Genomic DNA, 27,748 nt, shown 5'->3' on the forward strand with positions numbered 1-27,748 from the left:
TTGACTCTAATTTCTCCAAATATTTTCTTGGATCCTTTCTCTCTCTCTTTTCCTTCTGGGACCCCTATAATGCGAATGTTGGTGCATTTAATGTTGTCCCAGAGGTCTCTTAGGCTGTCTTCATTTCTTTTCATTCTTTTTTCTTTATTCTGTTCTGCAGCAGTGAATTCCACCATTCTATCTTCCAGATCACTTATCCGTTCTTCTGCCTCAGTTATTCTGCTATTGATTCCTTCTAGAGTATTTTTCCTTTCAGTTATTGTATTGTTCATCTCTGTTCTTTAGTTCTTCTAGGTGTTTGTTCTTGAATTCTTCTAGGTCCTTGTTAAACATTTTTGCATCTTCTCGGTTTTTGCCTCCATTCTTTTTCCAAGGTCCTGGATCATCCACTTTCATTATTCTGAATTCTTTTTCTGGAAGGTTGCCTATTTCCACTTCATTAGTTGTTTTTCTGTGGTTTTATCTTGTTCCTTCATCTGGTACATAGTCCTCTGCCTTTTCATTTCGTTTATCTTTCTGTGAAAGTGGTTTTCATTCCACAGGCTGTAGGATTGTAGTTCTTGCTTCTGCTGTCTGCCCTCTGGTCTAACCAATTGTTCTTAAATCACAAGATGAGTTTGCACAGAAGATGATATCCCTGAAGAAATAGAAGAAGCAAAAAGTTATGTTCTGGGAATAAATTCAGCATAAAACGAATGCAAATGAAAGTTTAAAAATTTATTTTAGTTGGAAACTTTTAAATTGTTATTTTATTTTAGTTGTGTGTTACTGAAATGTAATATGTTTAATACCTTTCAGCATCACTTCTACCCAGTGGTTTTGTAGTTTTTTGATAATGGCATAATAACCTGGGTATTGATTTCTGGATTTCTTTGGCATCTAAAAACTGGGAGATTCCTGCAAGATTGCCAGTGAAGCTAAGGGAACACAGAATTGCTATTTGGTAGAGGAGAGAGCATTAAGTAACTCTGGCTGATATCACATCAGCATTTTGACCACTGAAATGACACCACATCCCACACAGTTATATTGATCATTTTTCCTTTCCTGGTGTGGACATTGTTTTCAACTTTGAAGTCCTATGGTCCTATGTTGGAGTTTAAAAATAAAAATAGTTAATATTAATGATTTTGTAATCTACTTCTATATTTTTGGTCAGATACTATCATGAGACAAAAGACTGATGCATCTTCTCTATTACAATATTCATCCCCATACGTATTAGTAGAACTCCTGCTTCTTCAGTGAAATGGTTAAGGTGTATTGAGGAGATGGATACAAAGTTAAATTGTCTCTGCCGAAGTTTCAGCAATGAGAGTTTAGTCATTAGTGCTCTCTAGTGAAGCAGGAATTTTGTGCTTACATCTTCAGACATCTCTTAGAAAGCTGTGTTTCCAGCAAATCTTTTAGATTACTCAGCATGGCCTGATGCTTACCATCTTTATAGGATGTATATGATGCTGAATGTGGTGATCATAAGGTGTTGGCTGTGAGTTTTTAATCATCCTGGACTTGGTGTGAAATTAGATCATTTTTATCTAACCTGTTTTGGAAGTGATGTTTTATTCTGTTACTTTGTTGAGGGCCATGCATATACACATTCACTTTTCATGCTCTAGGAAACATTAAAACAATATAACTTTAGCACCAGATCTTATTGTTTTAGCATCCTGGATACTCTCCTTTTATTACTCTTAAATTAGAGATATTCTAAATTTATTAGGTCATAGACATTTATTACTTAAATTATAAATAAGTAAAAATTATAGTAGACAAGAAAGAATAATGTCTGAGTCTAAATCAATTAAATTACTTTGTCAACATTATGTTTCTTAGATTAATCTGAGTGTGAATTGAGAAAAAAAATCAAAATCCTTTCTGGCAAAATTTATCTGGAATAATACCTTTGGTACTATCTTAACCAAAGTGCTCAGATTATTCCAAATTGACTTCAACTGGAATACTTCAAAATTCAGCACTTTGGTGAAAAACACCAATAAATGGTATGAAGACAAATATATAGGTTTGCCTTTTGAAATGTAAAAACATTTTTGTGTGGAAGAATCCTGGTAGAACAAGTTAAATTTTGGAAAAGTTTGATCATTTACACATTATAAAGCCAACTGATGAATTTTCATTTATTGAACAAATTATGATGCCTAAATTTTCAACCCAGTATGGTAGACAATAGTGCCTCTACCTCTGTATCTATATCATTTATATCTATATCTATCAGTATGAAAAATGAAATTAATGAATAAGAGTACAGGAAACTCTGAACTGGTTCAAAGTGTATATAGATAGAAACATAGATAGATAGATAGATGGATAAATACATAGATAGATAGATACATACATACATACATATATACATACATATAAATTTTGAACCAGTTCAGAGTTTCTTACACTCTCATTCATTACCTTTATTTTCTGTATTGCTATTGTTAATAGAGCTTCTAATAACAGCTCTTACCTCTTAGTGCAACAGTGCAACCCTGCAGCACCATCATTTTACTCACCAGTGCCTTTTTCCTATCACAACGGTGCTACTGCAGTCCTTCCTTTTGGACAAAGAAATGCATTCTATAGAACATAGCTTATGAAATAGAAAGCAATGGTGTGCACTGAATTTGAAAGACAAGGCAGAGGTTTAACAGGAATAGAAAGTTGATGGGTGGAAGACTAAGATAAAGAGGAAGAGGTGGAGGTGATGCTTGGGTTGGACCTTTCAAAAGACAAAAGCCAGCACTGGGGAGGAGAGGGGAGGGGAATGGAGTGTAGCCTGAATACAGTGGAACAGGAAAGGGCTGTTTAAAGGAATACTGTACCACCAGCAGGATATAACCTAAAAAAATTGGTTTCCCTCCCACATCAGCTGACAAAACCAAGTATCCTGGACCTTGGACATCTAGTGCTCTCTACTTTTTAACAACCTTCACACCAAAGTACTTCTGCTGTTTGAATAATAATCCCCATCTAAAGGTCAGCTTCACTGTATAAATAGCATGCATGCAAGAGCAGTTCCTATGGTACTACATTCATAATGATAGTATGGATAGGGTACTTTGCCAACTATCATGTTTTATTTTATTAACACAGTCTAAACCTCAACTCAAAATATCCCATTCTGTTGTTTCTATAATTTTCAGGCCATGTAATTCACCTAACCCACATCTGCAATTTTACTATAAATAATTATCTATAGGAACATGGTTCAGACCAACTGTCAGATCACACTAAAAACTATTTAGTGTGAACTCTTGGAGAGCCCTTCTTAGCAAGACATTTTCTTGATCTCCTCTAGCTTATTCAGCCATATTAGAAACCCTGATGATAGAAAACTCCATGGCTTTCACCTACAACTCTTGCCATCTGGAAAGATGTTTTCCCAGTGCTCTAAGTAGGATAGGCAGGACACTGAACTCCATGGGGAGCCCTTTGCCCAACATCTATGAGCATCAAATTTTATCTTAGATAGAGTATCCTAAATGGGAAAAGTTTACATATTGTTCCAAAAAGAATTTGACAAAGTTTCATACACCTTATGTATTATGAGTCATTACAGCCAATGCTGGGGCAGATTCCTCTAGAACCTAGTGAACTATATTTATCCAACAAGTGCAGCTGGGACCTGACTGCAGTTCTGAGCACTATCCCTGACTCAGTGTTTACTTCCAGCACTGCCTTCTGATGACCAGGAGAGAAGTCTTACTCTCAGAAGCAGACTGGTATCTTTAAAAATCCACAGGACAAAAAAAATGCTGTGGAACATCAAAAATGTGCTAGGATGAAAAGAATGATACTGAGAACCCTATCTGCTGATAATTATTTTCTTCTACAGCACTGATCTTGGTTTCCTCTTGTATTAAACGGTCCAGGAAAATTGCTTTAAAAAGACTTCTGGCAGCCTCTTCTTTCTGCCTACTCTGAAGTCTCCTTCTTGTGTCATGAAATGAGCTCCTTTGCCTGTGGCTCATCTTCTTATGTGGCACCACCCAGATTTCTGCTTCTGCCCTCTTCCCATATCATGGAAGATGTAAGAGTCCTTTTGGGAAAGAGACTGTGGCAATTCAGGATATGTTGTTTGGAAAGATAAAAGATAGCAAGCACAACTGTAGTAGGTAAAATGCAAGTTTGCTATTAAAATACATAATTAGATGATAGAAACTATAGTTGCTTATATTATACAAAAAAGCATTGGTGAACTTTTGATGATTTTACTATGGTTATACGGTTGCTTCCTAAATGAGAGTTGGTATAAAAGTATGCATAAGTGTGGTATAAATACAAATTTAAAAATGGTTGAAATAGTAGCTATAAGATATATTGGCAGAATTTTGATAACAACCAGTAGTATATTGTTGTTAATATATTAGATATTCTGCTGTTGGCTAAACTCAATAAAGTGGTAGAGCTACTGATATTGCTGTTTTCATTATGCAGAAATATCATAAGGGTGTGGATACAGAGTATAAATAAGTATTTGGGACTGGAAGAGGAATAAAACAAATGTAAAGTTTGAGGGAAGTATAGTAAAATCATTTATGCTTCTAATGATTAAGTTTTACATGTACAAGAAACTGGAGTTTCATTGGCCATGACATAATTCAGAAATTAGTATCTCTGTTCATACACACAGAACACTAATCTCAGCGATAGACCATATTCATGCAATTAATTCATGCAACTTGTTAAATGTATGAAGATGAGTGCTTGCCTGAGATTCAAATATAACAACAGTAACAAAGATCCTACCATCACTTTTTCCCAATAATCTTTAAATACCTGATTAAAACATAATTTCACATTAACATACAACTGCAACGTTAATGTATTGGGTTGGCCAAATTGTTCCATTGGTTTTTAAGTAAAACCAAAAGAAATATTTTTCATTTTCACCAAGAACTTTGTTGAACAACATATTCACCGTTTTGTTCCACTACCTTCTGCCATTTTTCAGGCAACTTCGTAATTCCATCTTCTAGAGGACTCCCATCCAATCCCACCATATACACAACATCACCTTCTTTGGATGAAGACTGGCCTTTGGTGTAGTTGGTGGTGGTTCGTTTCACTTGTCCCACGATCTCTTCTGTTCCACATTATTGTACAGTATCTACTTTTCATAGACCATCACAATTTGTTTTAAAAACGGAACGTTTTTGTTACATTTCAATAGAGAATCTCATGTGGAAATACAGTCATAAAGGTTTTTTTCACTTGATTATGTGGAACCCAAACATCAAAGCCATTAACATAATCAAGCTGGTGCAAATAATTTTCAACACTTGATTTGGATATTTTGAGTATGTCAGCTGTCTCCCGCGTGGTATAACATTGATTGTTCTCAATTAATGTCTCAATTTGGTCACTATCAACTTCAACTGGTCTACACGACCATGGAGCATCGTCCAGCGAACAATCTCCAGCACAAAACTTCACAAACCACTTTTTTTGACACGTTTGATCAGTCTCAGCACCTTCTCCATACACCGCACAAATCTTTTTTTTTGCGTTTCAGTTGTGTTTTTACCTTGCTTGAAATAATAAAGCATAATATGCTGAAAATGTTGCTTTTTTCCTTCCATCTTCAATATTAAAATGGCTACACAAAAATTCACCGATTTTGACAAGTTTTTTTTTTTTTAAGGCACGCTGATATTACAGCTGTCACAATACAATCTAACAAAATTGTTTCAAATGAAGTTAAAGACAACTAAGAGCTACTAGAGCCATCTTATAGAAAAAAAACAAATGAACTTTTTGGCCAACCCAATAGAAATGCTCCCAAGCTAACTCTTTCCTGCCACAAAGTCACAAAAGTCATCCTCTGATTTGAGGAAAAGCAGAATTAAACTGTAAGCAATTTCTAATGTTTCTGTGATCTGTGTAAACATTATTGTGAAAGAAAAATTCCCAGAGATGAGGGTGTACCTAAGAAAAGAGATGCCCGATGAGGTTGGAGGCTCCAGATCCTGCAGGTAGGCTGGAAATAGCAACAAATGACAGAAGGATCCCCTAAAGAGAAAAGAGGGGCTGAAAGGAGGAAGAAGAGGAAAGGAAAGAATACAGGAGATGTTGAACGCGTTGGGGCATGCTGCCTAGGGGGACTGAGGAAGACAGTAGTATAAGTGAAGGGATCAAGGGGACAAGGGGCAAATTAAGTTAGTGGGAATAATCAATTGGCAGGGTTGAAGAATTACTGGAATAGGGGTACCAAAGTGTTGTTGGAAAGGATATTGAGGTTATCAAGGAGCTGAAATTACTGGTAATGACAGCAAATTGGCATGACCCTAAGACTGAGTGTCTCTTTAAATTTTGTATTTGCCTCACCCTAGTCTCATTCTTGCTGAAATACGGAGATGCTCTAAACTAAGAAGACAGTATTATTGGATAGAATAAATAATAAATTGAGATAAATTGTTGAAATTTGGGAAAGAACATCCTGAAGAATAGCAGACAGTAAAAATGAGGGGTAGAAGATGTGCTGTGATGATGTGGGACACTTCAAGAAGAAGAAAGGGAGACTTGTCTGAAAGCAGCCATAAGCACAAACTCCACCTTCAGACTCAGTGGAACGATCCCAGAAAAAGGAAGTATAGACCACAGAAAACAGAAACGTAGTAATGGTGCTCAGTGTTCACAAGACTGGAAACTGGCCCTTGAGCTCCCCTACCTCCATCTGTCTCAGCCTGATCTCTTTTTGTCTCAGCAATCTGCTGCGTGCTCTAGATTTCCCAGTTTGGCAAACCAATCACTCAGTTTCTCTGGCTCTCTACTGTTTCTCTTTATTCCCCAGCTGATGCCTTAATTTCCACTCTGGCCTACCACTTGTCTTGGAAAGTGCTTCTGGTCACTGACCTCTTTGTCTTGGCTCAGAAACCTGCTTTGTGGACATGCCTCAGTAGTCAGTCCTATGGGGTGTGTATTCACCCCACATTCATGGAATATACATCTCTCCTCATTTTCCTAAGCACTTATAGCAAGTAAAACTAGCCAGTTTTAACAAAATGATCTTGATTTCAATCATAGCAGAAATTTATATAACTTGATCTACTGTCCAGTTTGTTTCATGGAATTTTACAATTGAGAAATGAAAATAGCAAAAAACTAAATTTCAACATCAGTTTCTCAAAAATAAAAATCACCAAAAACCCTGATTCTCAATCTACCTCTTTAAAGATTCCTACTAAAATTATATCCCTTTAACCTCCAGCCAAAGAAAGCATTCAAAATTTTATTTCTTGTAAAATAAATATTTATTGCAAATAATGTTCCAATATCTGGTGTATGTGTTTTCAGTTTTGTTGTTGCTGTTACCATTTTACACTTAGGAAAGTCTCACATTGCATATCATTAAGGTATATGATTTACAGTTAATTATAATGTTATTCTTTTACTATTGGACTTTTGATAAGAAACATATCTTCTCTGTTATATACTTTTCAATGTACAGATTTATTTTCAGGATTAGGACCTTGCTCTATTGTTTGCTCACTTTGGTTTCTGTACAGTAGACTCTCTTAACCCAACTCCACTTACCCAAACCGCTGGTAACAAGCACTCCATTCCTCTGTGAAAAGCACCCAGTGCTCTAGGCTGCCGGCCACCCTCCTGTAGCCTCGTGCACTCCTGTGTCCTCCAACTTAGTTGTAGTTTACCAAGAGTCAGTTGAGTTTGCCCAAAGTTATTTTATTCAGTTTCACTTGTTGTCATTTTAAAGTTAAATAATTATGTAAGTCATTTAGGTGTGTGTGAAAAAAAAATAAACAACAACAAACGCCCCAATTTGTTTCTAGGAAAATTAAACTTAATGCTTTGAAAAGTCTTGAAGAAGTTAAATTATAAACTGTAGTTAAATTAGACGTGGACAGGAACAATCTGTAAAAGTTTGACAAAGCTTTTGTTTCCTAAAGACTTTAAATTTAAATTCCACTTTGAAGATCTCAAACTGGAAATTATAAATGATGTGTTATGAGTGTCATTTATTCCAAAAAGCCATTTGAAGAACTAAAGAAAGGCTTCGATCTATACGTAGAATTTGATGAAAAATGTGCCCTTATATGCATTAAGTTAAAATAAACTTTAAAAATATGTGTTATACTTCATTACTTCCCATTTAAATTCATATTTGAAATTAACAAATTAACTAAAGTTTCCAGTAACAATCCATGGCATCTACTGTATGTTCCCCTCTATACTATAATCTTCCTGAAACCCAAATTCAAGTCTGGTTCACCTGATTCTAAACCCTTTGCTTTTAACTACTATGGTAACATTATTCAATTCTTGCCTAACTTTTCATACCTTAAAATACAAACAAAGGACAACGACAGTAAAAAAGCTTTAGTTTTAATACTCTCTAGCCAAAACCCAATTTTCTCCTTTCCAAAGCCAAGTTCCTCAAAAGAATGAACTATGATTTCTTCCTCCATTCACTCTTCAAGCTACAGCAGCCAAGAGTCTGGCAAAGAACCCTGGCAAAGGCCTGGGACTGCTGTCGAGAAGTCCACCCATGACTCTTTCAATTACACTTTCCCAGTGGATTTTTTTCATCCCCACCTTATTTGATTGCAGTGCAGTATCTGAGACTGTTAGCTGTTTGCTTTATCTGCAGATCATCTCATTCCTTGGCAGTTCCTCCTCCATCTTTTGTTTTTTCTCATTCTCTTTTGCAGGCCCACTCTTCTTATGCTTACTTTTTGCAGGATTTGTCAATAGCTCTCTTATGTCCCTTTCCTTAATTTCTGATTATAAAAGTAAAATAAGGCCATTATAGAATATTAGATATTAAACATTACCTTGAAAGTAACATAAAATTTACAATTATGCATAATCATGCCCCCTAGCAATTACTACTGTCATCATACAGATATTTTCCCTGCCTTCTTTATGCCTAATATATTTAACAGAAATGAAATGATATCCATCTTTAGTTTTGTTTTCTACTTTTATCATTAAATATTATTCTATAAAATTTCCAACCAGTATTATTAAATATTTTTCAATGTGATTTTTTTATAGTTGGATGACATTAAATTATATGGATTTGTACTGGCTTATTTAAGCACTCTACCTCCACTGTTATTTATTTAACTTTCTTCTATATAGAAATATATTTTAACTCAAGATACAAATTTTAGTTTTTAAATGTAGAGTTTAATTTATTCACATTTAGTCATAACTAATAATTTTTTTTCAAGCACTTACACATTAGAGAATGTATAATTTCTGTATTTCTGACAAATTGTTAACTATTTGGTTTTCTACAGAATTCTTAGATCATATTTTTGCCCTATGAAAACTTGATATTTCAGATTATGTTCTGGAATTTTGTATTGTGAAGCAGATATATCCAGCCACTATGTTTTCATAGTTCAGGTGTCTTTTTATTTTTTCCTGTCTGGTTGTCTATAAGGATTTTTCTTCATCCCCAAACTTAGCAATTTTTACTAGGTTATGTCTAGGGTTATTGTTCAAAAGTAACTTTATTAGAGTAAATTCATATTTATTAGAGAAACTTCATCAAGGGCCAGCAGTGAAGAGTAATCAGACATTGGCATCTTTTGCTTAAATCATAAAATAAGAATTTTCAACATGTTCACAGTGCAGAACTGGCTGACTATCAAATAATAATATTAAATGTGTGATGCTGATAAACCTTCAGACTTATTAAGTGATATAAACTTATAGAGACCTTGGCAAGTATTAAAATACATAGATTATTCAATTCTGCCCCAAGAGTTATTTGCTTATTTATGTATTTCCTAGTTATACTTGTGTGTAACTTAATTATTTATAAGAACATTCAGGCATGTCATTTAGTTCGATCCTCAAAACAACCATGACAGGGAATTTTGGTTATTGTTTCCCTATTTTATAAATCAGGGAAAAGATGCTCAGAGCAATTCAGTAACTTTCCCCAGTTTATCCAACTACTAAGTCTTGGAGTAAGACTTGTAGCCAGGTCTTCTGATTCCAAATAGGTAGGTTTGTTAAACCTACCATGTTGATTTTTTTTTTTTACATAATTTATGTAATTATGAGCCCAAGAGACAGAGAAACAGCCTCTGTGGACTGGAGTAAGGACTATAATGAGTGGTGTCAGTCATGATATATGCTGGAAAGTTTCATTCTCACTACCTGGAAGTCTACCACCCTGGCTTGATTAAAGAGTCCCCTAAAGTTTTTTTTTTTTTAATTTCTTCAGAAAGTCCATTTAAAATATAAAGTTTCCAGAAAAAATCAGGCCATATTTTTCTTTAAGGGAAAAACTTGAGTATGTATTAGTATGTTTGGAAGAAAAGAATAACAACTAATGTGAGACATGTGTGATGATCAGGGATAAAAGGGAAAAGGTGCTCATCAAAAGAGAACAGGCTAACATATTTTATTTCATTCTATAACCAGTATCACATCTGCTTGAAAGTACTGTAATATTCTAAACACCCTATAACTCACATCTTTTTAATCAACAACTCATGTGGAGTAGATCCCTCATCACTTAGATAAAACATATTTCAAATTTGAGGGGCATTATAATATAAACTCCTAAAATACACATTTCAGCAGATTTTTGCATTAAATCTTCTGTAGCATTGCTAAGAATTATATATATATAGAACTAAGTTACTAAAAAAATAGGACACATATTGTAACAAGTATGTAAGTTTTGTACCATATGAAAATTGATATACCTGCTATTTGATTACTGTAAGGTACACATTATGATTACGTAGTCTTGCAGTAAAGGGTTTCTTTACTTTCAGGGTACTTTACTTGCACCTTTTTCCTACTAACGATCATTGTGAAGGACTTTAAAGGATCTCCACTTTCTAGGTAACCAGCTAGCTCGCCATAGTGATGTGAATGCTGTCCCAGACTCAGGAGATTCCTGAGTCAGAAATAAAGAATTTTGTTATTTACAGCAATAGCAATAGCCAGAGTATCAGCATTTTCTTGTGCTGGTTCCTCCAGCTTCATTTTCCACAGAGCAATGCAACCAAGAGTTTGCATTACAGAAGAACTCTGAACTTGGAGATTCTGAAACCTTTATATATAAATGGGCAGGTATCATGTCTGCCCTCTACTCTGGAGGAAGATACTATCTCTATCTCCTAAGGATGTTTGCTATACAAAAATCTTTTAAAGGTTTTTAAGAACAAAGGGCAGTTAGTACCTCACTCCCAAGATACACAGAAATGCAAAACACCCTTGGAGAATTTTTTACCAACAGTCAGTCATTTGCAATATATTTAGTACTTTGTGACAATTTCTGCCCCTATAAAATAAATACTGAACTACATATTCACATTAACCTTACTGGGATATATGACCTTTCCTTTCTTTTACAGCTTCAATGTTTTATGTCTAGTGACAATACCTGTGTATGTTTCAAGACTGTGAACCTGTTCTTCAGCTTCTCAAATATACAAAGTATTGATATACAGGTATGTAAAGCCTTTATCAGTTTTTGGCATTTTTGGAGCTGACTTGTTTTTATCTTGCCACTGACTCATTAAAATAGTTCAATGTTTTTAAAGAATACATTTCCAAATAAATTTTTCAATCTTATATATCTCAACCAAAATGCAAACAAACAAACAAAAAAAGGTCAGAATAATAAAACAACACTTGGCAGAATTAATACTATATTCACTAAATGTATGTATATTGAAATTTTTTTTGAAATTCACGTATTCCCATAATTATACAAAACATACACAAAATTATCTTGACTTATGAAAATTATCTTACTTATGAAAATGATGGAGAATATTAGTTGTTAAGCAAAATTAAAATTTATATGCAATAAAATGTTTTCTACTGACACATACACACATACACACACAATAGATATTAATATTTAGAATGTTTACATCTCCAGAAAAGAAAAATCCCACCAGTATACCACTATAAAACAAATGTGACCCATCAATACATTACATATATATGCATATATAATACATTACATATAATATACATAGTATTTCATAGTATATATAATATATAGGTTATATATAATATTTCAATATGGATAACTTATTTTTAGTATCTTAGATTCTCATATTTTGATAATACACATGATTATACAGCATATGTTTAATTAAAAACTCCTGCCTTTCATTCTGGTTTTAAAAGTCCTTAAATATATTCATGTTCTTTTAAAATGAAAACAATTGAGAGCAGGTTAGAGAAAGCTGAAGACAAAAGAGGATAGACAATACTTCTCCAAAAGTAAATAGATCTATCCACTATTCAAGAATGATTCAAACATCCATTATCAGTCAAATAACTGCCAAGCACTTGAAATCCCTCTCACTGCAAGGACCCTAAATGTAGCTTACTGCCTTCCTCTCCCATCTCCTGACTTCTCTGGGTCATTTCATTCACACCTCTCTTTCAAGCCATCTGGGATCCCTGGTACAGCCGAGTTTTAATGCCGAACACCTGGCCTGACAGTATTTGCTGCTCTTTCACCTGCCAGCCCTTTGTTCCTCCCTAAGATTGCATGAGCCCTGCAAGTCCTGTCAGGCGTGCCTGCACAGCAGCTTTCCTATGTTCAGTCTCTTCCTCTAGTCCTTAAGTCTGGTAAATCCTTTCATTATTTTGCCTTACCCGTATAGCTGTTCCATCTACTTTGTGATCTCTAGAAGCTAAAAATCCACATGAGGATTAAATCTAGATACATGTGATATCTCTAGAACACCAGAGTGGAAGAGAAGAGAAGCGTAAGTGAAGAAAATCACATAAAAACTCCCTGCTCTTATATAGAATTGTTATAAATCACCTGGGTTCGCACTGAAATTTAAAAATTCAGAAGCTATGGGATTTGAAAATACGTGTAATCAGTACTTAGAGAAATATCAAATAGCTCCTCTGCAAGGCAGATAAGCCCTACTTACTACCCAAGACTTGATTTTTCATTCTTTGTCTAGTACCTCCCAGGATTTGCATCCCACCTCTTGAGCTCCGCCCACACACAAAGCTCCTTTTACACTTCCAAAAATAATTTCTGATCTGACATTCCCAGTGATATTGAGTCTATACCTCAACTTCCATCTGTTTCCCACACTCTATTTCTATAGACTATACAACTAAGAATATGGTACTTGGCTTAGCCGTCATTCTCCTTAATTATTCAGAAGTCTTTCCAAACTTTAGCCTTTTCCAAGTTTCTCCTTTCAGTCAATACAGACAACTTACCCAGTTTAACTCAGACACAATTATACTTCTCAGAGGCTTCTGTGAAAATGATATCATTCACTTCAGTGCTCAATAAAATAAATCTGATTTAAAATTTCAAAACTTGAACAAGTGAGAGCAAGAAGGGACAGGAGGCTCATCTAGTACAGGACAAACTCCAAGATATATAAAAATTCATGGCATTCTTCAAATGTGTAATGAGTAAAGACATAAAAAAAAAAACAGAAAAATATTTGCCATTCTAAACATAGAAGAAAAAAAATAAAAATAATAACAACAAAAAATTCTATGAACTTTACTGATTAAAACACAAAGAAACAAATAAGCCAGAATGTCACATAATCTTACGGCAATCCCTTAGTCGAATTAGAATGTTTCCATGGAAAACTGTGGAGAAGCCAACTTTGGGAATGAGGTAAGCAGAGTAATTATAAATTGTGTTGTTGCAATCATGAAGTTAAGGCTCCTGTTACAGAGGGGCTCAAAACTGATTAGGCAAGGCTTAGTTTTTGATGACTTATACTTGATAAACCAGTTTCAGAGCGATTTTTCCACAGAGTTTGTACAGAGGTCAGGAGAGCACCGACTCAGGTGACTGTGGAGAAATGTTAAACATTGGCTCTTTACTACAGACCTGCTCTCAGGTTCCTGCCTCTTGTCTCTCCTGTTCCATGTTTCACTGCCTGTCAGAAATATAACTAATTTTTATAATAGGGCAAAAAATCAGAATTAACCTACTAGTGACAGAGCTCTGAGACTTCAGATAATGTTTTTAAAAATCAAGAGAGAGACAGACAGAAAAGGGATAGTCTAATCTAAGAAATCAGGAAGAGAGAGGAACATTTCCAAATATATGTAATCTCTGTATGTACAGTGGCCTTTGTTGGCTAAAACAGGATGACTATTAGAGGTAAAAGTGACTTATAATTCACTGGAAAATATACTAGGGATAGGGTATAAAGCAAAATTTACAGCCTCATGTTTGTCCATTATATAAAGTCAACTTAGTTAACTTGAGATTTTAAACTAAGGAAATAAATGAGCCCTCTGAAGAGAACTAAACTTTTGTTAAGACAAGACCATATGTGGAAAGTGGAAGTAGAATGATTCTTGGTTTAAAGGGTAAAGATTGGGGGTGGGGAGCAAAGTAACACAGAATACCAAGGAGCTCTATAACTGTGGAGAAGTCCAGAGGATGGAATGGGGTAATTTAAATGAAGGACAAAGGAAACATAAATATAAGTATACTATAGGTCACCCAGATGACACAGAAAACTTCACAGAGCAAAAATAGTGTTGAAACAAGATATATAAAGATGTTTCAGTGATGCGGAACCTCTGGGCAGAGACTTCAATGGCGTGTTTCAGGAGTCCTTTTGTCTCTGTTCTGATGGACATTTCTGTCAATTCTTTGGATGAGGCCATGGATGATAGATTGATATATTTTCAGTAAGAAAAAAGTGGACAAGTGTCCCAATAACTGGTTTAACAACTCTCCACTTCTTCAACTGGTCCCTCATTTTTTCTCTCACTACTGATTTTTATCTCCCTATACTTACTCTTCCTTTTCCTTCCCAGACATTCCTAACATTATCTTACACCCATGACTATTTTTCCTCAACAATATTCATGTCTCAGACCTCTGAAAATTGACTACCACCCCTGCCATCCCACCAGAACTATCCCTGCTAATGTCCTTGTGATGCTGTCCTAGTTGTCAAAAACCTATGGACTTGTCTCAGACCTCATCAGTCTCTCTGGTACTTACCTCCTTTGATAAATTCATCTTTGTCACATTCTCACTTCCTTTTTGGTCTTCCTCCTCCAATCCCTTTAAAACACTGGAGTTCCTTGTAGTTCCATTGGCTTCTCACATTCTGCTGCCTCTTAGGGCAATCTCACCTATTTCATGATTTAAACAAATATCTGCAGCAGTCATCTAACTCGGAGTCCCAGACCAAGTATCTTCTCCTGAATGTTCTAAAGGAAACCAGAATTTAACAAAACTAATTCAACAAAACTAATAATTTCCTTCTACTCCTAACCTAATCTTCTCCTCCAGAAGGCATGGGCTTAGAAAACAGAACCAGAAAACACAGTCACCCACACTAGGTTATAGATTCCTTCCAAACCTCATGCCCTTGCCCAGTGATGGGTTGGGATTTAGCTGACTATAGGCTTCACCAGCTGTAGTGTGTGCAGCAACAAGGAAGGCAATTTGAACACAGGTTACTTGTATTCTTCTTTTTTTTTTTAAATTAATTAATTAATTAATTAATTTTTAGCTGTGTTGGGTCTTCGTTTCTGTGCAAGGGCTTTTGCTAGCTGTGGCGAGCGGGGGCCACTCTTCACTGCGGTGCGCGGGCCTCTCACTAACGCGGCCTCTCTTGTTGCGGAGCACAGGCTCCAGACACGCAGGCTCAATAGTTGTGGCTCACGGGCCCAGTTGCTCCGTGGCATGTGGGATCTTCCCAGACCAGGGCTCGAACCCGTGTCCCCTGCATTGGCAGGCAGATTCTCAACCACTGCGCCACCAGGGAAGCCCCTACTTGTATTCTTATAAAGGTACCATTAAAATATCACTCCAAAGAAACATTAAAAACACACATTTCAAATTCTTAGTGTTCATTTTCTTATTAAATTATTTTCCTTATACTGCATTATTCTCACTTTCATTATGTCATAAAGTTCACAAATTTAACTTTCCTCATTACATCATTCTTATCCCAAGGATGGAAAGTTGTGCTCTCTAAAGGACACCTCATTACATCATTCTTAGCCCAAGGATGGAAAGTTGTGCTCTCTAAAGGACATTAGGAAATTGATTATTTCTATATAAAAAATTACATGTTTAGTCTTTCAAGGAAAGCAATATATCTTAATTTAAAAATAGATGCTCTTAAAAATTATACATTTAATTCTACTTTTTGATATTTGGATGATACATTCATGTATTATTATTGGGGGGGACCATAAAGTGTTCATCTGCAACTAAACAAAACTTCTTTTTCCCTCTTCTACGCAACCTTTATAAAGTAGGGCAGAGAAGAAGTTGGCTTGCCAGATTCTAAACACATGAAAACCATTGCACCTAAATTTAGAATTTTTTAAAATCTTTTTTCATATTCCAATTTGGCTTTGAGAAAATTTGAATTCTTTAGCTGTACTTTAAAAGTTATTCTTTCTTTTTTTTCTCTTTCTAGGCTTGGGAGCATGGTAACACTGTTTGTTTATATAGCACTTTATGTCATTATATGTGTTAAGTCTGATCCTACAGAGGAAGTGGGCTGGTATAAAGTCAGCCAAGGTATGTTCATTGGATTTGATGCAAAGAGTAGAATGGCAGACTGAGAAGAAGAATTATTTTATCCCATTAATGTATAATGTAGAGGAAATAGTCCCTCCTGCATGTTCTCTTGGCCTCTGGGCTTGGAAGCATAGGTATGAGAAGACTGGGAATAACTTGTTGACCACAGATAAATAGTGATCCTTATTTCCAACATTCCAACCATAGTTTTTCCCACTCAAAAATATGCATGAGCTCAGTCACCTGGAAGGTCTTTCTCCTCTTGTACCATTTAGCTATTGCTGTGTAACAATTCTTCCTACCCTGCCCACATCCCCCCACCACGCCCAACCAAAGAAAAACCAAAACAAAACCTCTCAGCAGCTTAAAACAATAAGCCTATATTTCTCATGAGTCTACAATTCAGCTGGGTCGTTTTCCTGGTCTTAGCTAGGTCACTCATGCACCTGTGGTTAACTATAGGTCAAGTAAGTAGCTCTGGTGATCTAGGCTGGACAAATTGATCACGTGATCAATTGATCACGTGATCAATTTGCTGTAAGCTAGTCTCGGTCACTGATCTTCCAGCAGGCCAGCCCAAGCTTAACGCAACGCATAGGCAGGATTCCATGAGCAGACGGGAGGCGGAGGCGTAGAACAGGCACACCTTCACTTCTGTTTCATTCTTGGCCCACGTTTAAGAGATGGAAGATAGACTCCACTTATTGATGGAGGAGCTGCAAAGCCACACTGAAAAGAGATTTATTTCAGGTAATATCATGGCATAACAGCATATCCCAAAGCATAGTGGCTTAAAACAACCAGCTTATGTTTCTCACAGATTCTGTGGTCAGGAATTTAGACAGAATCAGTGGCTCATCTCTACTTCACTACGTCTGGGAAGACTTAAACCTGGGAGTGACTCGGCAGCTGGTCACCAGAATCATCAGAAGGCTCATTCACTCCACATCAAGCACCTGGGCTGAGGTGACTCAAAGACTAGGAGTGCTGAGTAGGGAATCCATGTGTAGCCTCCCCATGTGACTTGGTTCCTGCAGAGTATGGCAGCCAAAAGGTAGTCAGACTCATTACATGGAAGTTCAGGGCTCCAGGCCAGGGCTCCACAGCAGAAGCTGCATTGCCTTTTATGACACAGCCTTAGAAGTCATACAGCAAACACTTCACCATACTTTATTAGTTCAGGTGATCATAAGCCTGCCCAGACCCAAGGGGAGAAGAAGTAGCCTCCATCTCTTGATAGGAGAGTGCCAAGACCTCACTGTAGATGATTATGTGGGACAAGACATATTGTTGCAGTCATCTTAGGAAAATACAATCTGCTCTCATCTGCATTCTAGCCACATCAATTCACATTCCCCCTACATGCAAAATATGCTCATCTCTTTCCTCAAAACCTTCATTATGGCATCCGCTTGTAGTACAGTAGCTCATTATCTAAATTGTGTCCCATTGTGGATGAAGCCACTTGGGTATAATTCCTTGAACTCCCAGAGTACAAACCCTCTCGTTCTAATTCCGAGGATCTGTGATCTAAAGAGTCTCCTCGGCAGGCTACTCTGGAACAATGTCCTTAGGATTCTTAGGAGCCCTAATTTTTAACAGAAAGTCATGCCCTGAAGTCCTTAGAAAGATTTTCATTTGTTTGAAAGGGTCTATGAAGTCTGTTAATCTTTCTGAGGTTTTAACAAAGGGTTATATCATCAGACCCTTGGCTTTATCCAGACCCTAACAGTTGAAACGGCTATGAGCCTACCTCTACCTCTTGATGGAAAAGTGGCAAGATTGTATTATAGAAGAACATATGATAGAGGAGATATTGTTGGAAAACACAACCTGCCACAATAGTGATACCAGGAGGCCATGAACTGGATGAGAGATCAGTGAAATTAACTTACCACACCCCCTCCTATAAAGTTATTCATCCATTTTTGGATAAATATTTGTAGAGTGTCTTCTATGTTTCAAGTATAGTTATGGGCACTAGAAATAAAACAATAAATAAAACAGACAAATATTCTACCCTCATAGTCCTTTACATTCTCACCAGGGGGTCAGACGATAAATAATAAGCATAATACATAGTATATTAGATAGTGATACATACAAAGAAGAAAATAACCAAGCACAGGAAGGGAGATGGAAAGTACACGTGGTGGATTGCCAGTTTAGATAGTATTACTGGGGAAGAGCTCACTGAGACAATAATATTTGAGTAAAGACCCAAAGGAAGTGAGAGAGTGAGCCAGACAGATATTGCGGGAAGAGGACTCCAAGTAGAAGGTGTAGTGGGTGTGAAGTTCCTGAAGCAGTAGTGGGCCTGGCACGTGTTGAAGGAAAAGCAAGAGGAAGTGGTAGAAAGTGAGGTCACAGTGGGAACTTGCGCCATATTATATAGGGACCTATTGGCCTATTGGTCAGTATTAGGCATTGACTGTGAGAGAGAGATAGGAAGCAATTAACGGATTTTTAGCTCATGAATGAAATGAACTAACACCCCTTTTAGCAGAATCACTGTGGCTGCTCTGTTGAGAACAGACTGAAAGAGGCATGGACAGAGTAGGGAAACCGGTTCAGAAGCTATTGAATTGATACACATAAATGGGCTAAGGTAGTAGCAGTGGTGAGAACTCTGATCCTGCATATATTTTGAGGGTAGGAACAATAGGACCTGATGAGGTGGTGCATGTGGACGCTAAGAAAAAAGTCAAGGATGAAGCCAAAATCTTTGGCTTGAAACACTGGGTAGATTTACTGGGAAGATGAAGCTGGGAGTGTGTGAAGAGAGAAGGAAAGCTAGGTGCCTGAATATTCTGCTGAGTTTTAAGGAGGAGCATCTGATTCATATATTGATTCTTCTTTGCAAGATCAAGAGCACCTGTGGGTTGTTTGTTTGTTTAGCGAACAAAGGCATAGATAAATGAGTTGGATCCTGTGAGAAAAGGAGAAAGCTTTCATCACCCAGAACTAACTACCTCAAACAAGACTGCTCAGGAGTCATTCCGGGCAGCTCCCATCTTTCCCACACTGCAAGGTCCCTTTGTGAATGGCCTCCACATTGTTAAAATTTCCCCCTAGGTTCCCATCTTTTTTACCTTGAATATTTTCAGCTTCCAAATAGCTACAGTTCTTAAGATGTCAAAAAGCTTTTTGGGTGAGCATAGCATTGTCATAAATGGGACACTTTGGGGTATAAATGCTGAAAGGGATAACTCCTCTTTAATTGCATTGATCACTATCAGATGCCAGCCAGGCAGTACGTACCCTACCTGCTGACTAATACCAAAGTACACTCATCCCAGACAAAAGCAAAGGTGACAGCCACTGCTGTTGCGTGGTTTACGATCCATTAAAACACACATTTTTCAGTTTTCTACATTTGCTCAAGGTTCTGGTCTGTAGTGCTTTACTGCATTAAGGAGAGAGATAGGACACCAAAGGCAAGAGAAGACAAAAGGAAGAAAAAGAGAGTTCACTATGTACATGAAGTATATGTTTACCTACAGGTTTCTAAGTGATGTTTTGGTGAAAGTGATTTATCTGTGAGATCCAATTCTATTAATGAGAATTTTCTTCCCTCAAAATTTGCTGCTGCTTACGTCTTTATAAAGGGTTACTCTTGACATGCAGAAAAGACATTAATGTATTCTACCATTTTCTAATGGCAGAAACAGAAGCTTAGAGTGATATATCAATAGTAAGCAGTAGAAGGAAGAAGAATGAAAGCACCATGAAGGTTAAGGACAATGATTGTAAATTCCCAGGTCTCGGGAAGGAGACTGGCACATAGCAGGTGCTCTAGTAAATATTTCCTAAAGAATGGATGGATGGATGGATGGACGGATGGATGGATGGATGGATGGATGGATAGTGGGTGGATAAGTGGATGGATGAATGGAGACGTGAATAAATTGAATAAGGACGTTCAAAATCGCAATTATGAAATACAGGCCAAAAATCTTCATTTGGAATGTGGAAGTGACAGAACTATGAATCTTGCTCTCCAGTTCACAATTTCCTCATCTTGTAAGGAAGATGATTGGATATTTAAGGTGATTTCTACGTCTAAAATAAGCTACTTTGATAATAATGATGATTTTTAATTTTTTGAGCTTTGTATTCATCTATGGTTCATCTCTGAACCAGTAATTTGGGAATTTATTTTTAATAATAACAATATTAATGCTAACTTATACATGTATTAATTAGATTTCAAATTTAATAATCCTACAAGGTGAGATTCATTATGTGCCTCATTATACAGATGAGGAAACTGAGGTTTAGATAGGTCAATATTTTGCCCAAGGTCATAGAGGAGGGCATGGTAGAGCTGGGATTCTAAATCAGATCTGTCCAATTCTGGTTCCCATGACCTTAACTGTTGTCTATTATTCTATACAGCTTATTTTGTTTTTGTGTGTGTGTCTAAAGCAGCGGTCCCCAACCTTTTTGGCACCAGGGACCGGTTTCGTGGAAGACAATTTTTCCATTGATGGGTGGGTGGGGGGAATGGTTCAGGTGGTAATGGGAGCGATGGCGAGAGGCAGATGAAGCTTCGCTCGCTCGCTCACCCGCCGCTCACCTCCTGTGTGGCCAAGTTCCTAAAAGGTTTCCTAATAGGTCCCCGGGGGTTGGGGACCCGTGGTCTAAAGGGCTCATTACTTGAGAATAGGTGCGAATTTGCTTCCTTACAGCGAGGCTGGTTATCAGTGCTGCTGGGCTGGACACAGGATTAGGACTGGGAAATTCCATCCAGCATGAAACAAGACAAGGATAAATATCCTGTGTCAGTGTGTTCAGGAGTCAGCCACAAGGCAAGAGGACAGACAACGGGGCATAAGGAACCAAGAACACAGGACATTTGGAAGGGACTGAGGAGGAGAACAGTTGGAAATCCTGGACAAGTGGGCAGAAATTGGGGAATATATCAGAATAGAAAGGCTCAGAACAGCAGCAAGCAGGAGAGCAGAGCACAAAATAGTGTCGGTAGCTGTAGCCCTTAATCACCGAAGCACATCCGTCTCTCGCGGAATTTATTTTACCATTGCATACAGTGGGCGCAAATTCTGGATTGCAGGACTAGTCACAGCATGAAGAAGTAGAATTGGCAGCTCTGGGCTAAGGAGACAGGAGATCAGTAGCAGCTGCCGGTGAGCAGCTCCTGACACCTTAGCATGCCGTCTTAGCTCTTTCGAGAGTTTTTGCTATCTGTTCAGTACCTTTTGCAAGGGGAAATTGGCTCGGCAGCCTATATCGTAGCCTCCCAGCTGGCAGAGTGCAATTATGGAATGTTGGAGTCCACCACGGCTGACAGGTTCTTTCTTTTATTCCCCCTGTCAGGAAAAAGTGACTCATAGCAACCATACATTGGTGTTATATATATGACTCTCTCCTCCCTGCTCCTCTGACCCCTCCCCCTGCCACACTTACTCACCACTGACGTAAATCTCCTTTTGTATTTCTACCTTGCAAGTTGCTGGTATTTGCAAGACACTGTGGTAGGTGGAGGATATGAAAAGATGAATGAGATATTATTCCTGCCTTTGAGGAGTTCACGACCTATATAAAAGAGAAGTGTATAAACCAATAATCCTAGCTAACAGGTATGCAGTACTGTAATAAGGTATGATTCCTTATAACAGGCAGATGCTATTATATTTATTACATGTATTAACTCATTTAATCCTCCAAACCAGCCTGTGAGGTAGGAGCTGTCTTATCCTCACTTTATAGAGGACGTACCTAGGGCATGAAGGTGCTAAATCAATCACTCAAGGTTACTCAACTAAGAAGAGTCAGAACCAGGATTTAAAAACAAACAGTATGGCTACAAAGCCTGCTTTTTAAAGATTATGACATACTGAATCCTCACAAAGAAAAAGTGACTGAATACAATTATAAGGGCAAGCACTGAGGCATGTAGAAGAGGCAAGATGATCCCATGAAAAGTACAGATTTGGGAGTGAGTGGGGTTCTGTCAACTGTCCTATGACTTCGGACACATTCCTCAGCTTCTCTGGGTCTCAAGTTATTCATGGAGAGAATTACACCTACCTTCAGGTGTTGTTGAAGAGACAAGAAGACATCAAAAATACTACCGCAGTGTCTGGCACATATTAAGTCCCTAATAAATGAAGCGTGCAATTGTGGTGCCTGTGGTTGCTATTTTATCAGTGTGATGACATAGCTAAGTGCTGTGTGGACAAAAAAGAAATGACCGATTCTGACTGAGTAAACAGGAAGGTATAGAAAGAAAGGTACTGTAAGACTCCCCAAGGCAGGTGGCATTTGAACTGCATCTAGAAGGATCCGCAGAAATTTTCTAGGCAGATAAAGGGAAGAAAACCATTCTAATTAGAGGGAACAACATGCGCATACGTGTCTGGGGAATGTCAAGTTTTTTGATGTGGATAATTTGTAGGGGGGTGTGTGTGTTGGGAAAGAGTGGCAGAAGATGATACTATAATGATTCGGAGGAGACAAATCATGAAGGGCCCTGCCAATCATTGAATTTAACCCTGAAGCCATAACATACTAAAGGTTTGGGAATTCCCTGGTGGTCTAGTGGTTAGGATTCGTGCTTTCACTGTCATGGCCAGGGATCAAAAAAAACCAAAAAACTAAAGGTTTTATGGTAACTCAGCAATTTTCTGGATCCTTCTAAGCTAGTGTTTTAATAGAGTACTGTCCTTTCTTCCTTCTAAATAGTTTAAAACACATGAACACTGCTCCAGAACCCAGACATACAGTGTTCTACAACTGGCCCAACTTAGTTCCATTTTACCCTAGAGTTAACATGCTTTCCCCTCGTCTGTCTACAGCTCATGAGCACATCAACTAGGGTAAAGGGGGGGCGGGATGATGAAGAATAAATGTGGCAGAAATATTCCCTTTAACTACTTGTTGGAACTGCTGCCTTTACTGACCACCTACTTTTGACCCAAACATAAACTGTCAAAGCCTCATTGCTCGCAAATTGGATAAGAACCCAGTTTTTGGTTGTTGTTAAAATTAACTCTTTCTGAGAAAGGTGAGTAACCTATATATAGAGGACTAGACTCTTGTTTGTACAACCACTTGACATCACTTGATATCTATAGTTCCAGGATTAAAACAAAACAAAACAAAGGCATACCAAAAAATAAATACTTCCCCAATAAGATATTAGTTTTTGAAACAGTTACTGAGTAAAATAAGCATATGAGTTTTTTTGAAGAATGAAAGGGAAAAACAAAATGCTATTGTTTCCTTTGGGCTTTAGCCAGAGGGATCATTTCAGTTGCAGTGACCTTGCAGCCATGCCTAAAAACCAAGGAGGAAAACTCCATCTGCTCTCCTTAAGAAGGCAGTATTGTCAAGACTGCTAGTGGACAACTATTTGACTTTCAGCAGTTATTGCTCCTGTAACTGATTCTTATTTTATCGCCTTTCTTTACTCACATGGCCCTGGAATACACGGAACGATTACATAATAAATAGTTGCACAACTTACTACAACAGCTAATTTACCATTCTGTCAGAGATCTCACTGTAGTTGTTTTAATGAAATACCAGATAATCTTAATCTGGATTACACAAAGGAATGCCTAACCTTTTGAGTGAATGGGGTTTTACTGTACTATTCCTCAGTGAAGAAAGTTATTACATACTGTCTGTCACTTGTGCTTCCTTTTCTTGGGTTTGCAGACTACAAGATTAGTCTTTTCTTAGAAGTTCATCAGACTAACTTCTTAATAATTTTTATTGCCCATCTCATTTCAGATGTGTTTAATCCCATTTTCCTGCATTGATAAACACCAAATTGTTTTCATATTCGAATATTATTCTCATCAGAACTTTATAGAGAAACTGTTTTCCTCTCATTATGAAGTGAATATTTAACGTAGCTAGTCCTCAAATACTGCATTAGTTTTTAACTCCATTACATTATAACCAAAGTCAAATATTCTGTAAACAAACGTTAAATTCTTTCTGAACATCATGGATGCCTTGCTTTTCCTTCCATAGAATGACTCTTTTAAAAAATGTTTATACCAATTGTATTCACCTGATTTTTTAAGTAAAAAGTCATTTTGCTCACACTCTTTCGAAATCATTTATCCATTTTGTCATTATGCATGCTAATAGTACCCTTCAATTTAGTATCATCTGCAAATTTTGTTAACATATTGTTTACTCCCATTTCCAGGTGATTAATGTAGATATTAAACATGACTATACCTAACATCAATCCCTTCATGACTTGGTTGAATATTTCTTTGGTATAAAATGGCATTATTCATCATTACTCCTCATTTGTAGTTCTTCTACCCATTTTCTTTTCTGGTGGCATGAGAATGTTCAATGCAACTTAATTTTAACTTTTAAGAGAATATCTAAGATTACGAAAATCAAATATGTTCTTCCTGCCGCATTTCTCACATTCATTAATGATAATCCTGTAAAAATTATAGACAACTTCATTGACCTGTAAAATTAATCTATAAATCCAAGTTATCTTTGAAACATGACGCATTCATACTGGAGGGGTTTAAAGGTCTACGAAGTTTTTCTAGGGCTTTATAATATTGCTGGTCTTCTTAAAGTCAGTCTAGGAAGCACCATTTGTATTTCATTTTCAAATATTAATTCCTAGGCAACTTAAGGCATACTTGTGTTTTTGGTTATATGAATATGAACATACCTCAGTAGAATTCAGTTGGCTTTCCACTCCATTCTAATTTTACTTGCCTTCTCATTTGAATGATTGTGAGAAATATCTCTTCTAGTTGAGGCAGATGGAAAGAGGGATGTGTATATTAGTTACTTTCAGTACATTTTTCCATAATAGAACAGATATTCATACAGTAAATACTAGTACAGCCTTTTTTTTAATTTGGCCTCCATTTTTATTTGTTATGCATTGAATGGTAATTGATTAGTGTTTTTATTTTCTATCTCTCCTGCAGTTCAGAGATTAAAATCAGCTAATCATAGGCCACATAAAAATGATAATTTAAATGGAAATGTCGGGGCTTCCCTGGTGGCGCAGTGGTTGAGAGTCTGCCTGCCAGTGCAGGGGACACAGGTTCGGGCCCTGGTCTGGGAGGATCCCACATGCCACAGAGCGACTGGGCCCGTGAGCCACAACTGCTGAGCCTGCGCATCCGGAGCCTGTGCTCCGCAACAGGAGAGGCTGCGATAGTGGGAGGCCCGCGCACCGTGATGAGGGGTGGCCCCCGGTCTCCGCAGGTGGAGAAGGCCCTCGCACAGAAGCGAAGACCCAACACAGCCAAAAATAAATAAATAAATAAAATTTTAAAAAAGCAAGGAACCTGATATCCTTTAAAAGAAAAAAAAAAAAAAAGGAAATGTCTCCTACATGGCTTCCAAAAAGTTCCTAACACATAACTTGAATCACCTGATTATGAAGTAATTCCCATAACAACGAAATGTATTTTATCTAACCAAATACTCTCATTTCCTCAGAAGTTTATATCATTACACATGAAGAAGTTTGGCACTGCAGTAGTTATTTTCCTGTGTCCCACTCCCTCTCCCCAAGCAGGTTAGGCAAATTAACCATGCTAATTTCACTCTTTTTAGGGATGGGAAAGACTAAGGCCTTGTGGACCAATGAGAGAGTAGGAGAGACTTGCTAGGGGTTCTGGGAGAGGATTCCCTTCTCAGGAATTCAGTATCTTCTCTCTTCACTCCCTGACGTCTCCTCAACACCCCCTGAACATCCCCCATCCCAAGGCATGTGAATAGGCACAAAACCCAGATTACCGCTGGCAGCAAACTTGCCACAATGGGAGAACCTGTGAACGGAATCTGAATGTGGGCAGCCAAGCAGACAGAAAGAGGCTGGCCCACATAGCCCCACTGAACCACTGGAAAAACCTGGGATCTACTCCAAAGAACAGCAAAGCTAGCTCTGGGCTTGCTCACTTACAAACACACGAATGCCCTTTCTCTATATGTCTATCCCAAGGGGATTTCTGTTATACAGAGCCAAAAACTCCCAATTAGACATTAAGAATACTCTTTGTAAGCTTAAATTAAGGAAGTATGAACATTTTGTATAGAATCTGGTATCTAGATCCTTGTTCAGCCTAGACATGAAAATTAGACTTTTCAGTATTTTCTTTTTGCCATCTGCATTTTTATTGTACTGTGTGACTTTCTGAAGACATATGTTTTGGGTTCAGGATTTTTAGCAATTTTTCTAGATACTCAGTTAAATATATTTATATTACATGACCACCCTGGCCAAAGAGCTACCTACCTAAGGTGGTCTCCCTTACAATGCTGGAGAAATATGTTTGAAAGAGACATATGGATTATTGAAAATTCCTAATGGTGTCTTCACCAGTAGACACATTTATGTGGTTGGGAAATAAAAAATCTTGAGGCAAAGATTGTTAATGTTCATTATTAAATTTTCACTTGTATTTTTTACTACAATTTGTATTCATCCACTTTGCTTTTGTGTTGTTGTTGATCACTGAGTATGTTTTATTAATTATTATTTTACATTATCTCTGCTGGGTTTTCTTCTCCCTGTAAACAGGACATCACTAGGTCTGTAAAAGCGCCATTATCAAGCCTACTTATAATGACTGTCCTTTGACACACCTGGCCTTCATCTCTTTATGCTTTCAATAGACCCTACTGCCTTGAGCATGCATCAGAATCACCTGGAGGGCTTGTTGGACCACTGGCTGCAGGGCGCCACCCTGCACAGTTTCTGAGTGATAGGTTTGGAGCAAGCGGGGCTGAGAATTCACATTTCCTAACAGGTTCCCAGGTGATGCTGATACTGATGATCTGGGACCTCACTTTGAGACTCAGGGCTCTACCAGCACGCCTCATGCCTCGTGCTATTTGCCAGTTTTCACAGCTAGAGCCACTTAACTCACAAGTGTTGTTTCTGCCCCCACGCAGGTAGGAAGGAATACAGGCTTTTCATTGGTTCAGTGAGAAGTAACTTTACGGCAGATTTCACGTGAGTAGCAGAGTTGAGCCTTTGCTGAGTTTTCCAGCTCCCGTATTTTACCCCTTACTGGATTCCTTGCTGGACGTGCTATTTCCTCTGGGACTAGGACACTTTGGCTTCCCTTGCTCAGTTCCTCCTGGAAGCTGAAGATGAGCAGGTAAGTTCACTTCTCATTTCTGGGAATCGACCTGGTTGTCTTCTGGATGTTTGTGGCCCTATGCTCACCTTCAAGGCGTTGGTTTGCCTGCCGTGATTTC

General features: G+C 37.5%; 1 protein-coding gene across 2 annotated transcripts in view; it reads left to right on the plus strand.

The window, feature by feature from the left end:
• LOC309627291 (uncharacterized protein) overlaps window positions 1–27,748 on the plus strand; it is a 297,871-nt gene that overhangs the window by 43,202 nt on the left and 226,921 nt on the right. Inside the window, exon 1 of one of the 2 annotated variants that reach the window (XM_082389155.1) lies at window positions 11,461–27,648. The exons of the other annotated variant lie outside the window; for it this stretch is intronic. Coding sequence (XP_082245281.1) covers window positions 27,641–27,648 — 8 coding nt within the window. The 5' untranslated portion in view covers window positions 11,461–27,640. Of the gene's footprint in view, window positions 1–11,460; window positions 27,649–27,748 lie in introns of those variants that run through there. 2 annotated transcript variants of the gene reach the window in all.

The sequence above is a fragment of the Balaenoptera borealis genome (genome assembly GCF_965194805.1).
Source record: "Balaenoptera borealis genome assembly, chromosome: 4".
Taxonomy (NCBI): Eukaryota; Metazoa; Chordata; class Mammalia; order Artiodactyla; family Balaenopteridae; genus Balaenoptera; species Balaenoptera borealis.